This window comes from Triticum urartu, chromosome 3A (genome assembly GCF_056163025.1).
Source record: "Triticum urartu cultivar PI428250 chromosome 3A, HENAU_Tu73, whole genome shotgun sequence".
In the NCBI taxonomy this organism is placed as follows: Eukaryota; Viridiplantae; Streptophyta; class Magnoliopsida; order Poales; family Poaceae; genus Triticum; species Triticum urartu.
Genome location: NC_141875.1, coordinates 160,154,068 through 160,167,068, shown reverse-complemented (window position 1 = coordinate 160,167,068; position 13,001 = coordinate 160,154,068). Strand labels below are relative to the sequence as shown.

Below are 13,001 nucleotides of genomic sequence, written 5' to 3'. Positions count from 1 at the left end.
TCAAGGGCGAAGAGGAGGATGTCATCATTGAACTGAGCTATAATTGGAGTATTATGTCAAGGTTAAGAAGGTAGTTACTCCTTCCGCTTTCTTTTTAATCCGCATATAAGATTTGTCTTAAGACAAACGTCTTAAAATTTGACCAACATTATATGAAAAAATACCAACGTCCACAATATCAAATCAACATTATTTGATGTGTCATATGTATATACATCTAAGATTGCAGATCTTGATATTTTTTAATATAAAACTTGGCCAAACTCAAACTACTTCATAAAGTTTGACCTAAGACAAATCTCATATATGGAGTAAAAAGAAACAGAGGGACTTGATAAGAACAAATCAAATGCAAAGTATCGGTACCCCACACGATCTCGAGTCGGAAAACTCACACCCACTAGACATGTGTGTCCCCTAATCCTCACCTCCGTCGACTGCGCCAACAAATCTGAAACCTTTTCTTCAACTAGCAAGCTTCGAACCAAAGATAGTGGCAACATGGTGCCATGGCAGCAAAACAGAGCAAGAAGAGACGTGGCTGCCATACAGCACAAATCATTGCTGCCACACCGCGAGGCAGCACGGCACGGCAGCAGCAATAATAGCACTAGCCGTAGCCCGCCTGCCTCCGTCCTCCCTAATCCCAGAGCGCTCGTGCGTGCTGTCGAGCCGCTTCATTGCCCGGGGCCCCCGCGCTTTTCTTAGACCGCCCCCCACCCGCCCGGAATCCGCGGCGCGAGCCCCGCCCCGCCTCCCCCCCTCGCGCGCCACAAAGCGCCGGAGGCCCGGCCCCCCCGCAGCCCCCCCGCGCCACACGCCGGAGCCCGGATCGCGCGCTGCTGTTCGCCGGCGGGCTGAGGCGGGCGTCCGGGCGCGCGCCATGGACGTGGACAGCGTCGAGTGCCTCTCGCTGCCCGACGCCGCCATGGACGCGGACGACGTCGGCCTCGCCCTCCACCCGCACGGCGGGCTCCTCGCCGCCGCCGCCGCCTCCCGCCCGGCCGCCTACCCCAAGGCCGCCGCCGCCGCGGGGGGCATCGTCGCGCCGGGGAGCAGCGTGCACGAGCTGCTCGAGTGCCCCGTCTGCACCAACTCCATGTACCCGCCGATCCACCAGGTTTCTTGATTTTGCCCACCCCCCCTTCTTGATTCTGGCGCGGCGTGCTGTGTGTCGGGTGGTCTGCTTCGGACTCGGGGCCTATTCTTGGCTTCGAATAGGGATCTGGGTTTGGGAAATTCATAGTTTCCAATTGGGTAGCTAGTGTCGAATTCTTGGGGATATTGCTGGTGTGTTGTGCTTGTGAATTTCGTCTGCCATTTCACATATGCTGGGATTTCGGTGTCGTGCTCTGCCGTAATCAAACGAAAATAGCATATGTATTCCTTGTATCATTGTTCTTGTTCATTGGGATTTTCGGTGATCCTTTCCTGCCATGTAGAGGATTAAGAAAAGGTTAGAATTTAGGGTCTTGCAGACAAGCATGCTATTAGGCAGTTTCTACCTTGTAAAAATTGGGGTACAATTCTGAACAGAAATTGGCGTGATATGATTAATAAATTGAGGGAATTAGGCAATCTCAAACCTCGTTGTATTTGTTTTCTGGTCCCATTTTATTTTCTGTATTTGATTTGATTGTGGATATGTGATCAGCCCTTAAATGGAGGATATAAAGTGGAGTACAGGTCAATGAACTTATCTTTTGCATAGCTAATGGTAAAAATAACATCTTGGTCTTTCATTGGATGATATATTTAATGTCGGATCAGTATTGCATACGAAACTAATCTATTACTGCTCTTGGAGGTAGAAATTCCTACATTAATCCTATGCAATCGGACTGCTTATTTCATTTGGTGGATCCAGAATATAGTCATGTAGAATAGATCAATCAGATATATGCGGAGTCACAGTCAGTTGTAAACACACGCACACACACCCACACACACACACACACACTATACTTTCAGTCATCACCGTGTGAGTTGGTAGCAAATCTAACTCTGGTTTCAACCATCAACATATGTATTGTAGTATGTAGCCATGCAAAGGGAAGATTTTCATGCTAGTATTGATATCTTGATCCTTAAGCAAGTACTGTACAACAGTGAATACATGTAAGCAATTTGGGATCACATATGTGGTTATCAAAATTAACATGGGGAAGATTATTGGTAATATCAGATATAGCTGTGTGTTGGAGGGATGTAATTGTGTGGAACTGAAGAATCACATGTCCTATGTAGTGCTGGTTTTTGGCATGACTCTAATCTCTGCGACTGCATTTACAGTGCCAAAATGGACATACTCTGTGTTCCACATGCAAAGCTAGGGTACACAATCGTTGCCCTACTTGCCGACAAGAGCTCGGTGATATCAGGTGTTTGGCACTGGAGAAAGTAGCCGAATCGCTTGAGCTTCCCTGTAAGTACTATTCCTTGGGTTGCCCAGAGATCTTCCCATACTACAGCAAGATAAAGCATGAAGCGATGTGCAGCTTTAGACCATACAGTTGCCCCTACGCTGGTTCTGAGTGTTCTGTGACTGGTGATATTCCTTACCTTGTTAACCATTTGAGGGATGACCACAAAGTTGATATGCACAGCGGTTGCACATTCAACCATAGATACGTCAAATCCAACCCAAGAGAAGTCGAAAATGCCACCTGGATGCTAACGGTAAGTATTTATAGCAAGAATGTTTTCTCTTGTCCAGCTTTAGTGCAATACACCTGGATATAAGATCAGCCCTCATACAGAGTAGTTCTTAATACGACGAGTAATGTAACCTTGTATATACATTTCAAATCTACTCTTTTTGATGCATTTGTTTGGTATGTTTTGAGCAGGTGTTTCACTGTTTCGGGCAGTACTTCTGCCTGCACTTTGAGGCCTTCCAGCTTGGGATGGCACCAGTGTACATGGCCTTCCTGCGTTTCATGGGGGACGAGAATGAGGCGCGGAACTACAGTTACAGCCTTGAGGTCGGCGCCAATGGCAGGAAGATGGTATGGGAGGGCACCCCCAGGAGCGTCCGGGACAGCCACCGGAAGGTGCGTGACAGCCACGATGGTCTCCTAATCCAGAGGAACATGGCATTGTTCTTCTCGGGCGGCGACCGGAAGGAGCTGAAGCTAAGGATCACCGGCCGGATCTGGAAGGAGACGCAGACCCCGGATGGTGCCTGCGTACCAGTTCTCTGTAGCTAAGCACAAGCAGCGAACAATCTTCAAAAGAAAAAAAAAAGGATTTGATATCATATGTGACATGATATCGCCTATCCCGTCGCCATGCCCTACTGTTATCGTATGGTCTGAGGCGACGTTTCATGGTTTTGTCTTTGTTGAGCAAAATTAGGAGGCTAGGATGACCTTGTAAAGTAAACCCTGTATATATGGCATCCCATGGCTTATTACAGGTTGGCTCATCAAGCTCTCTGATGCCTTCAGTCATGTCTCAAGGAAACTGTATTCTTACTGAACTTACATCATCAGTCTTACAGCTTTAGAGGGTAACTGGAGTTGTTATTTGATAGCGCCAGCAAATTTCAGCTTCAGGCCTTCAGAGGATTTACAATTTGGACTGCGGCCTAGTATGATGATACCAGCAGTGTGGATTAGTCTTTGCACTCGGAGAGACTGGGACTGATGTTAAGCGCCTGTTCAGCCGCTCTCCGCGGAGCGTCCTTTTAGCAGCTCTGCAGATTATACCTAGCAAGCCACTCCGCTCCGGCGCGGAGCCGCGGAGCGGAGGGAGTCCGAACACGGCCTAAGTACTGATGACATCTTGACCCCGGCATTTTGCACCTTATAATTCATTTAAGATTTATGGACTTTTGCTCCAGGATAATCTTATCTGATAGATTAGTGACTTGAGTGATGCGTTAATGTCCTCATCGAGACGTTAATGTCCTCATCGAGACGGGCAACGTGTCTCAAACGGCAGATTTGCCTTTGACTGGCAGACCAGAACCTCATGGGAGCTTGAGAGCGAGGGTTAGGAGCTGACGGAGATATCTTTTTGGCTACAACTTAAGAGGCTCTTGAAGAAAGTCTAGTACTCTACAGTAACACTCCAAATGTGTTGAGACTTCAAATAAAAATGAGAACGGAGATCATACTTTTAAAGACCGGACTGGACCGAGGAACCGGCGCCTTGCCCAGTTTTTTAACGTGTACTGGTCTTTTAGTAAAAAACCAGAAAAGTATTCAAAGTAGAATCTATAAACAAGAAATTTAACAGTTAACCTTGCCTGGTATTTTAACGTGTACTGGTCTTTTAGTTGAAAACCAGAGAAGTATTCAAAAATGAATACATAAACAAGGAATTTAACAGTTAACCTTGAGGCAAGGCAGCCAACCAACTAGGCCAACAACATTTTGTGATTTATTAATGGTTTGCATCCAATATTACATGTATTCATTTGATATGATTGCCTTAAATATTTTGGTTTTTGTTGAAAGTGAACCGGTGGTCCGATCAATAAAAACCTAAACCGGCAGCCTCGCCGATTCAATTTTCTAAACCATGTCCTCCAATGTACTCCCTCCGTTCCAAAATAAATGTCCTAACTTTGTACTAATACAAAGTTGTAATAAGTGTCCCTTTTTGGTTAGATACCGCTCTGTTAAGTACTAATGATTTTACCTATCATCCTTCGCGTGAGTTGAGAGCTGTGCTTTCCCCAACGTTAATACTCCCTCCGTCCGAAAAAGTTTGTCCCTCAAATGGATGCATCTAGCACCAAGTTAGTGTTGATACATCCATTTAAGACACAAGGTTGGGACAAATTTTTTCGGACGAAGGGAGTAGCATTCTGCGAGATAATAGCCAGCTGGAAGGAGTAATATCAACGAATGTAGTAAACCATACCTTAAAAGTGTGAGTACCCTAGAATTTCAGCTCACACTTTTGGAAAACTCTATAGATTTTTTAGGGGAGTATGTCAATATGATCTTAATAAGGCGCGGGGCTTTGCATCTGACATTAGTTGGGCTTTCCTCTGCAAGAGCCCGCGTCCTGGCCTTTTTGCGCCAAAGTAGATGCTCAAGCGAAACATTCCACTTATTGAAGAAGGGATCAGATATTTCAAGTTCAAGAAGTAGGCATTGATCCAAAAAAATGTAGTGAAAATCCAGGCTAGGAGGAATGCATCAGAAGTCTAACGTTTCCTCAACAATTTGAGGGGCCTACCATTAGTATGTTCCATTAAATCTTTTGATAATTTTTAACTAAAAAGGTCATTGGAAAATCTCATTGCGATGAATTTAATTTAATGGTGAGAAGGCATTTTTAATCGCACCGACAATTCGAGATACTACAGAACATTTTGAATTTTCAAAACGAGAAAGAATCTAGGCTGACATCGGACTCCTTTGCCTGTAGCGCACGCATGAAACAAATGACTAGAATGTTTGGTGGTTCCCTAAAAACCTACTGTTTCATCATACTATATCACGATCCATAGATGTGATTGCTATTTCATGGTCGATCTTATTATTGCTTTTGCCACTACCGAATTCATCAACATTAGGAGAACACCCACACAACAAGGTCCGGTGTACACAAACTAACACCTTGGCTGGATGCCGCCTCTCGCCCTCAGCCTCTCCCTGGCGAAGTCGCCGGAGACCGGCATTCGCCGGTGCCGCGCCGCCACGAAGCCATGTGACCCTTGATCGTGTGCCTTCTCTGTCTGGGCAGGTTTAGCGGGAGACTCCTCCTGCTGCTGTTGCTGCTCATCGTTCTCAGCGGGCTCCTCCACCGAGCTGCTCCAGCCGAACTCCATCATGCGCTGCTGGTAGCACTTCATGGCCACCACCAGCATGAACACTGCACAAACATGTCAAACATACATGGTTAACGTTCTTGTCAAAGATGCCATGCGATGCAGATGCACACGGGTAGAAGGTAGAAGAGATTACCAGCCCAGACACGGGCCACCGTGGAGGAGACGTTCCAGACGAGGGTGAAGACGGCTGCGACAACCGCCTTCTTGTGGGAGCAAGACTCCCATGCATCCCTGAACCTCTCCAGCCAAAACTTGCCTGGCATGCATGGACAGCAAAGCGATTTAGTAAGTAAAATTACGCAGCAACGAATGAGCAAATTAATTTCTAGAACATGTCTTAATTTCATCTGATGTTTCCCTCTTTCTTTATTTCTTTTATGAGAATGGACTAGGCACCATGGGTTTATGGTTCCTGGTGGCTTATAATTGGCCACCAGGATGAAGCACACAAGCATAGTTTTTTTTTCTTTTTTTTTTTAAACTAGCACACACAAGTATAGTTGGGTCAATAGAACTAATGTAGTCGGTGTCACTTAGGGAAACGATGGAACTTCATGATATATTTTTCTTCATCTTCGTCTAAACTTTTCTCATTTGGAAAGCAAACGAAAAACTTAGGCTTAATGCAATGGTTGGTAGTCAACGGCATCAACTACTAGATCTAGCCATTATAGCGATCTTCTTTGTTGTATATGCCTGAATGGTTATCTGTCCAAAATCTAATTTTCGGTAAGATAATACAAGATGAGTACAAAAAAGAAAAAACTGGATATGAATTGTAAGCAAAAAAACTATGCGCACATATATATGTTTGGACAGCAACAAGCTATCTACCACCTTAACAAATCAGTGAAGTCACTAATGGACTTGATGACTCTGATAGAATCATTAAACTATCTATGATGCAGCATTCATCATCACAATCAACTTCATCATATGAAACAGTAGGTCACACAACTGTAAACTGCTGGCCTGAAGATCTGCGGTGCTCCGCGATGGCTCCACTTCCAGGCAGTGCCTCTGGGAACCGAAGCAGTGGGTTATGGTAAAACAACAGAACATCATTCATAACACACCTAATATTTTAGAGGATCAGCTAGCACTACTATAGATTCATTACTGTTATTGTTGGTCAGAGTTGGTGAACAAACAGGGGCCCTAGGGGCCACAACGGAAAGTGGGGATTAGATCTAGAGAGGTGACGTTTGTTTGGATGGGATCTGAGTGCCAACACTACACATGCAAAAACAGGACAAAGTTAGGAGGAAACTTTTGGTACTGATAATATGTATGCATTACCCAAAAAAAACATAGTTGAGACTTGAGAGGCCAACATTTTGTGAGTCTAGCTTGGCAGATGGTTGACAAGTATAAGTCACTCCTCACCTGAAGACCCGTGTCATTTGAGTAATGGTTCAGTTTGTGGCCAATTAGAGAGTTTATGTTCAATGTAGGAGTTTGTTTAGAAGATAAGGCAAAGCTTTTTCAAAAGATTGAAGTTCTATTACCCCGCTCTCTGCACCAACTAAACAAAGGGTGCATATATCCAAACCACTAGAAATTCAAATTGCGTTGTCAGTTGCAAAAGCTGGCACAACTAAATCAATACTATTTTAATTAACGGTAATATGTGGCAAAGTTTTTCAGTCATCACTAAATTAACACCTAACGACACCAATGATGAGACACAAGACTACTGATGAGACCAACGTCAGCAGTTGGTGAGATTCTTTTCACTTTTCCATGCTCTCTCCAACTTAAAAAATAAAGCACCTCCTATTTATATAAATTTAAAAAAGATGTAAGGTCCTGTTGTCTTCCTTCGTCAAACTTTATTTATAAATTCAAAATAAAGCATCTCCTATTTACTTTTCCCCTCACTCTCCCAGTCTCCCTGTTTTCTTTACCTATCTTTGTTTTCCACCGGTTTTCTCTAAAAACCGCCTCAACTGACCCATCTCTTACCAAATGATAAAATCTATTTTTATCCAATCACATTAATATGACAGGTAGACCACAGGTCAACCTACTGGAATATTGATGCCTCTGTTTGCAACGGGCAATTATCCAGGAAAGAAGAAAAGTAGACAAAGTGTGGGCTACCTGGAGTACAGGCGTACAGCATCTATCGTGCAATTTCACATCTTTGTAGCTTGAGCCACCGCATCAACGACACCTCCCACGTGCAAAAGGTTGAGAAAATAACCATGCATGCTCCCTCTCCCACGCAAAAGTTACCTCTGGGCCTATATAATTTACTTTTTCCAACTTTTTCTCCAAAGCTTAAAGTTACCGAATCAGTAATACTGTCTACATCATCCGTGAACCTGGGTCTAGCTGCCCTCTTAATTTATTAGCTAATGTATATACTTTTACCGGTAGTTGTGGTTGTTATATTTTTTTTTACCTAAATACATATGCAAGCACAAGTACCCATATGGCGGAATAATTAATCTAGTACACTACTGATGCTATAGTGGAGTACTACTGGTAGGACATACACACACGGATGATAAAATTTACATTTCAGTGTAGTACTAGCACTACTGTCGTGATAAAATTCTTCTGTCCTGCTCACAATTTACATTGCGCATTAATTTTTACCTAGTCCTTTACCTACGCACATGCTGCCACTGTACCATGGGGACCAGTAAAAATAGTGTCGCAGTGAACAAAACTTGGATCCAACAACCACAATCATATTAAAAACCAGAGCAGCCATCCCCATGGAAAAATGTAAGGCATACAATAACACCAAATCAAGAAATTCGGCGAGGAACACTTGAGCGAGGTAGGCAAGTTGCTTTGTGCGTGGCATTTTGGTCGAAAAATGCGAAGATATTATTAACATAGTACTGTATAAAAGGAGAGCTTTCGCTGCGAAGAAATTATTACCATATCTGGCGAGCTGCGTGGAGTAGGAGGAGCACACCTTGGGAATGGTGAAGATGCCAAAGAACACTGCGAAAACCACCAACATTATCACAGGCACAAAAAGTCAGTAACAAGAGCACTAGTTGATGCATGTGGTCCGCCCTAACACACATATACGACGACTAAAGCTAGGATGTGCGCCAGAGAATGTAACCTGCATTTTTCTAAGAAAATGCCCATATTCACTTAGCTTAGCTACATGGTGAAATGAGGCACAGAAGATGCTCCACAGGGAAGAGAAGACTGGGCAGAGAGAGAAGGACGCGTACCCAGTTTGACCAGGGTCCAGAGGGTGACAAAGTTGCCACACCGGGCCATTGCAAACAGCAGCAGCGCCAGCTGCAGCACATGTGTCGCTCTGTCAGTACAAATCTAGATGTACTATGCCTGTGCTAGCTGGTAGTACGTTCTTTTTTACCTTCATGGTGGTCGCTGGCTCGCCGGAGAAGAGGGACCTGAGGTTCAGGAGCACCTCGTTGACGTAGGGCAGCACAAGCCTCAGCAGCCAGACGGCATCCTCCTCACCTACCAGGTAGTGGGACCTCTCATTATTCGTCTCATCATCACACTCCACACTCTCACCTCTGCACCCATTTCAACACAAAGGTGGATTAATTAGTACAGCAGACAAGGAAAGATTATGCAGGTAAACTAATCTGGGATTTTTTTTTATTACCTGTTGAGTAAGGACTTGGAAAGGAATCTTAGACCAAGGTAGACCAGGCCTAGATACGAAGCTGCTGTTATTGTGCTGTGCGATCGAGAGATTTTAAAGGAATGTTCAGATAATTTACAGCTAATTTATTAATTTCTTTGCCGCTTGATAAGAGTAAGAATGCAGTAACTTACTTGAAGTTTAGGTCTTTGGCATAGGAGCAGGAGATGAGCGAAAAGGTCCCAAATCCAAACACAAATGCAGACTTTGACACATCTCTCCACATTACCAAATCCACTGAAAAAGACAACGCCAAAAATAAACAAAGGAAAACCCATCAAATCTATATTTTTTAAACCTGAAAAAAGAGAGTAAAAGCGGCAAGCTGGTAAAAAAAGAGCGTAGTACAGCACTAACCAATGTTCTGCATTCTTCGATTGCTTGTGCTAAGAGCTGACGGCCTGCCCTGGATCTCCTCATACTCTTCCTCCTCTTTAGAACCAACAAAAATGCAACGATAAACCACCAAATAAGAAGACGACCAAGAACTGAGAAGGAACGGCCGAACAGGCAAATGGCACTCACCAGGGGGAGTATCGTCCACAGGCTCTTGCTTGGGGAAATGTCGGCGGATTACCGGCGAAGCCTTCTTCTCTGAACAACACCAACAATTTCTCTTATTTGAAGTAACCGATTAACATTAACTCAGGAAATGCAAATTGCATTCCGAATTTCTGTTGGAAAAATCGCAGCAAAGTTACCTGGAGAAGTTCTTGCTGGCTCTGGGTCCGTCCTGTGAATTACCACCGGGGTCGGTTTCTTCTTCACTGCATTTTGGGACGACCGAGAAAGGAAGTCAGGAAAAATGGACTAAATATTCAGATGAATTCGCACCGTTCTGCATCCAGGGAGGAGAAATTCACATGGAGGGGTCATGGGCTCTGGGTTCATCGCCCGGAGATTGACAGCCGCAGCGAGTTTCAGCGGCTCTAGATTGGCTGCTCTCTCATCTTCAGTCGGTGCTGCCACAGGCCTGATCGCTCCTGCACTTGCACAGATAATCCCACCATCACAACACAGGAAGAATTGCCAAATCGAGAACGAAAAGAAAAAAGAAAAGCAAAATCCGAATTTGCTCTCACTTTTTGTCGGTGGCGCAAGATCTTGTTCGTCCTCTGCAATATGACGCCAAATGAAGATCGCATTTGCAAAATTGGTTCATCAAGAAAGGAATCAGACGGAAACAATCAACGAATTTATTTCTTGCCTTGATTCGGAGCTGCCGCCTGATCAGTCTCGTCCTCGTCAATGGCCGTCTGATCTTGATCTAGCACCTCCTTCTCCTCCTCCTCCTCCTCTGCTTCCAGCTCTTCTTCCCACTCCTCCTGGTCCTCCTCCTCCTCTGCCTCCTCTTCGATGTTCTTGGGTTGCGGCAATGGCGCCTTTTCCACCTCCACCACCACCACCTCCTTCACCTCGGCCGCCAGCTTCTTCTCCGGCGTGGTGACCCTCGCCACCGCCCGCTTGGCCGCCGCCCCCGTCGCCGCCGCGTCGGACCGCGACTTGCGCAGCTCCCCGATCGCGGTGACCGGCTCCGACGCCTTCCAGTTCCTCCTCTTCTTGGCGGCCGCGGCCGTGCCCGCGCCCGCGCCGGCGCCGCCGCCGCCGTCGCTCTGGTTCCGTCGCAGGCGGCTGTACACCCGCATGCCCTCCTCGTCAGCATCGTCGGCGCCTTCGCTGAAGACCTTGACGCCGCCCTTCACCTCGTCCATCTCCATCCGCGTCTCCCACACCGACGCCGCCGCGGGAGACCGCCTCGGCACCGTGAGGCGCCTTCTCGTGCTGGGCGTGGCGGCCCCTGGCTGTTGCATTCTTCTAGATTAGCAGCTCTGATCAGTTCTGGCTTGGTGTCTGTGCTCTGCTGGTGCTGTCGCCACTAACAATTCCCCCTCCCCCTCCTCTGCTCTGCTCTGCCCCGCCTGGTTGCTCGCACTGCCTTGCTCTGCACTCTCTCTCTCTCTCTCTCTCTCTCTCTCACTGTATGAATCTCCAGTGTGTCAGATAGAGGGGTCGTGAGGGCGCAGGGGAGCTCACTCTGACGGTGGTGCGTGGGCTGGCCGTGGGCGTGGGCGGACAGCAGCAGCTCGATCTGGTCGGAGGAAGCAGGGGAAGTGATGCGTGCGGTGCGGTGAAGGGATCGAGCAGTTGGAAAAGATGAGATTTGGTCTGACGTGGTGGGCTCCTGCTTAAAGGCCCAACGTGGTGAAGGGGGGCCGGAGGGAGGTGAGCCTTTGGTGGGTGACACGGCCTAGTGGTGCGAAATCATTACCTACCTCAGCTTGCCGCTTGCCTATTCCTAAAAAAAAAAGCTTGCTGCTTGCCTTGAAAAAAAAACTCAGCTCGCCGCGGCCGAATTTGGTGTTTTGATCTTTTTAGCAAAGTTTTGATACGACCCCAGTTTGAAAGTATTTCAAAATTTGACCTTTTTGCTATCGTTAAATATACTATCGGTAGGGTTGTGAGGCTACCGCCCAAAGCCATGGTTGTAGCCCACTCATCCACGTCAGTTGTAGTAAACGGCAACCGTCTTCTGCCGTCCACCCTACCGCCGTGGACCCTGGCGGTAACCTGTACAACTCTACCGCCCGAGACCCTGGCGATAGATGTTGCGCATTTATAAACCCGCGGGGGCCGGGTCATGGGGCCCACCCATGAACCAGCCCCATCTTCTCCCCTACGCGACCGCAACAACACAAAGGAGTTCCCTCTCTCATCCCCTCCACTCTCCTCCTCTGATCTCCTTCGTTTCTCCATCGTTTTTGCAGATCGAGATGGCTCCGAAATGAGAGAAGTAAGCTCTATCAATCCCTCCAATTCATTTTAGTTAAAAAGCTTTCGGTTCGGTGCATTATTTGGCACAAGATGAACCATATTTCATCTAGTATATTTTGATTTTTGTTGTTCTTATGTTTGTCTAGTTAGGAGCAATATGATGTATGTGGTTGGAGATGAACCCTATTTCATTTGGTGTTTACTAGTTTAGTGTTTCTATATAGTTTCAAGATTGAACCCTAGTTCATGTTCATATTTTTTTAATTGTTCATTGATGTTTGATGTGGTTGAATATCATTGAATATGATTGATGTGGTGATGTGGTTGAATATGATTGGTTAATGTGATATGATGGATACATACGATTGATTATAGATATGATGGATATATATATATATATATGATTGTTGATTCAATATTTTTTGTTTGATTAAATATGATTCATTCACATTGATATAGTAACTAGATTTTTAATTTTATAAACATGATTAATTTGCATATTCCATTATTGATTATATCTTTTATGTTATATTTTTGCAGCTTTGTGTTCCACGGTAACACTGAATTATATCAGAGAAATGAGGGGTACTTATTTAGTTTTATGAATTTCTACAGTACTTGTTTTCAACTGGTCAACCCTTTGATAAAATATGCAACTTCTTTTGCAGATTTATCCTTTCTTCATGTTCATCATCTTTCACTTCTTTTTACATGATGAAATGGAGAGAATATTTCCCCGACAAAGGACTAGTGCAGCCACCACACTTCGACGCAGGAGTTCTCCGTTAC

General features: G+C 45.4%; 2 protein-coding genes across 3 annotated transcripts; one reads left to right on the top strand and one right to left on the bottom strand.

Moving 5' to 3' along the window:
• Nucleotides 1-778: 778 nt before the first annotated feature.
• On the top strand, nt 779-3,515 carry LOC125543448 (E3 ubiquitin-protein ligase SINAT5). The gene is made up of 3 exons (XM_048706806.2): nt 779-1,120; nt 2,293-2,679; nt 2,850-3,515. Exons 1-3 carry the CDS (start codon nt 884-886, stop codon nt 3,207-3,209), a joined length of 984 nt encoding a protein of 327 aa, XP_048562763.1. The 5' UTR covers nt 779-883; the 3' UTR covers nt 3,210-3,515.
• Nucleotides 3,516-5,355: 1,840 nt separating this feature from the next.
• On the bottom strand, nt 5,356-11,606 carry LOC125543447 (Reticulon family protein). 2 transcript variants are annotated; one of them, XM_048706805.2, is made up of 13 exons: nt 10,648-11,605; nt 10,523-10,555; nt 10,304-10,423; nt 10,142-10,207; nt 9,966-10,034; nt 9,798-9,872; nt 9,575-9,677; nt 9,402-9,476; nt 9,144-9,309; nt 8,995-9,064; nt 8,687-8,752; nt 5,925-6,047; nt 5,356-5,832 (listed from the first exon to the last, which is right to left on the bottom strand). In XM_048706805.2, the coding sequence occupies exons 1-13, from the start codon at nt 11,249-11,251 to the stop codon at nt 5,570-5,572; spliced, it is 1,833 nt and encodes a 610-aa protein (XP_048562762.2). In that variant the 5' UTR covers nt 11,252-11,605; the 3' UTR covers nt 5,356-5,569. The 2 variants fall into 2 exon arrangements, with proteins under 2 accessions (XP_048562762.2, XP_048562761.2); XM_048706804.2 differs by having other exon boundaries at nt 9,798-10,034; nt 10,648-11,606.
• Between the last annotated feature and the right edge of the window lie 1,395 nt (nt 11,607-13,001).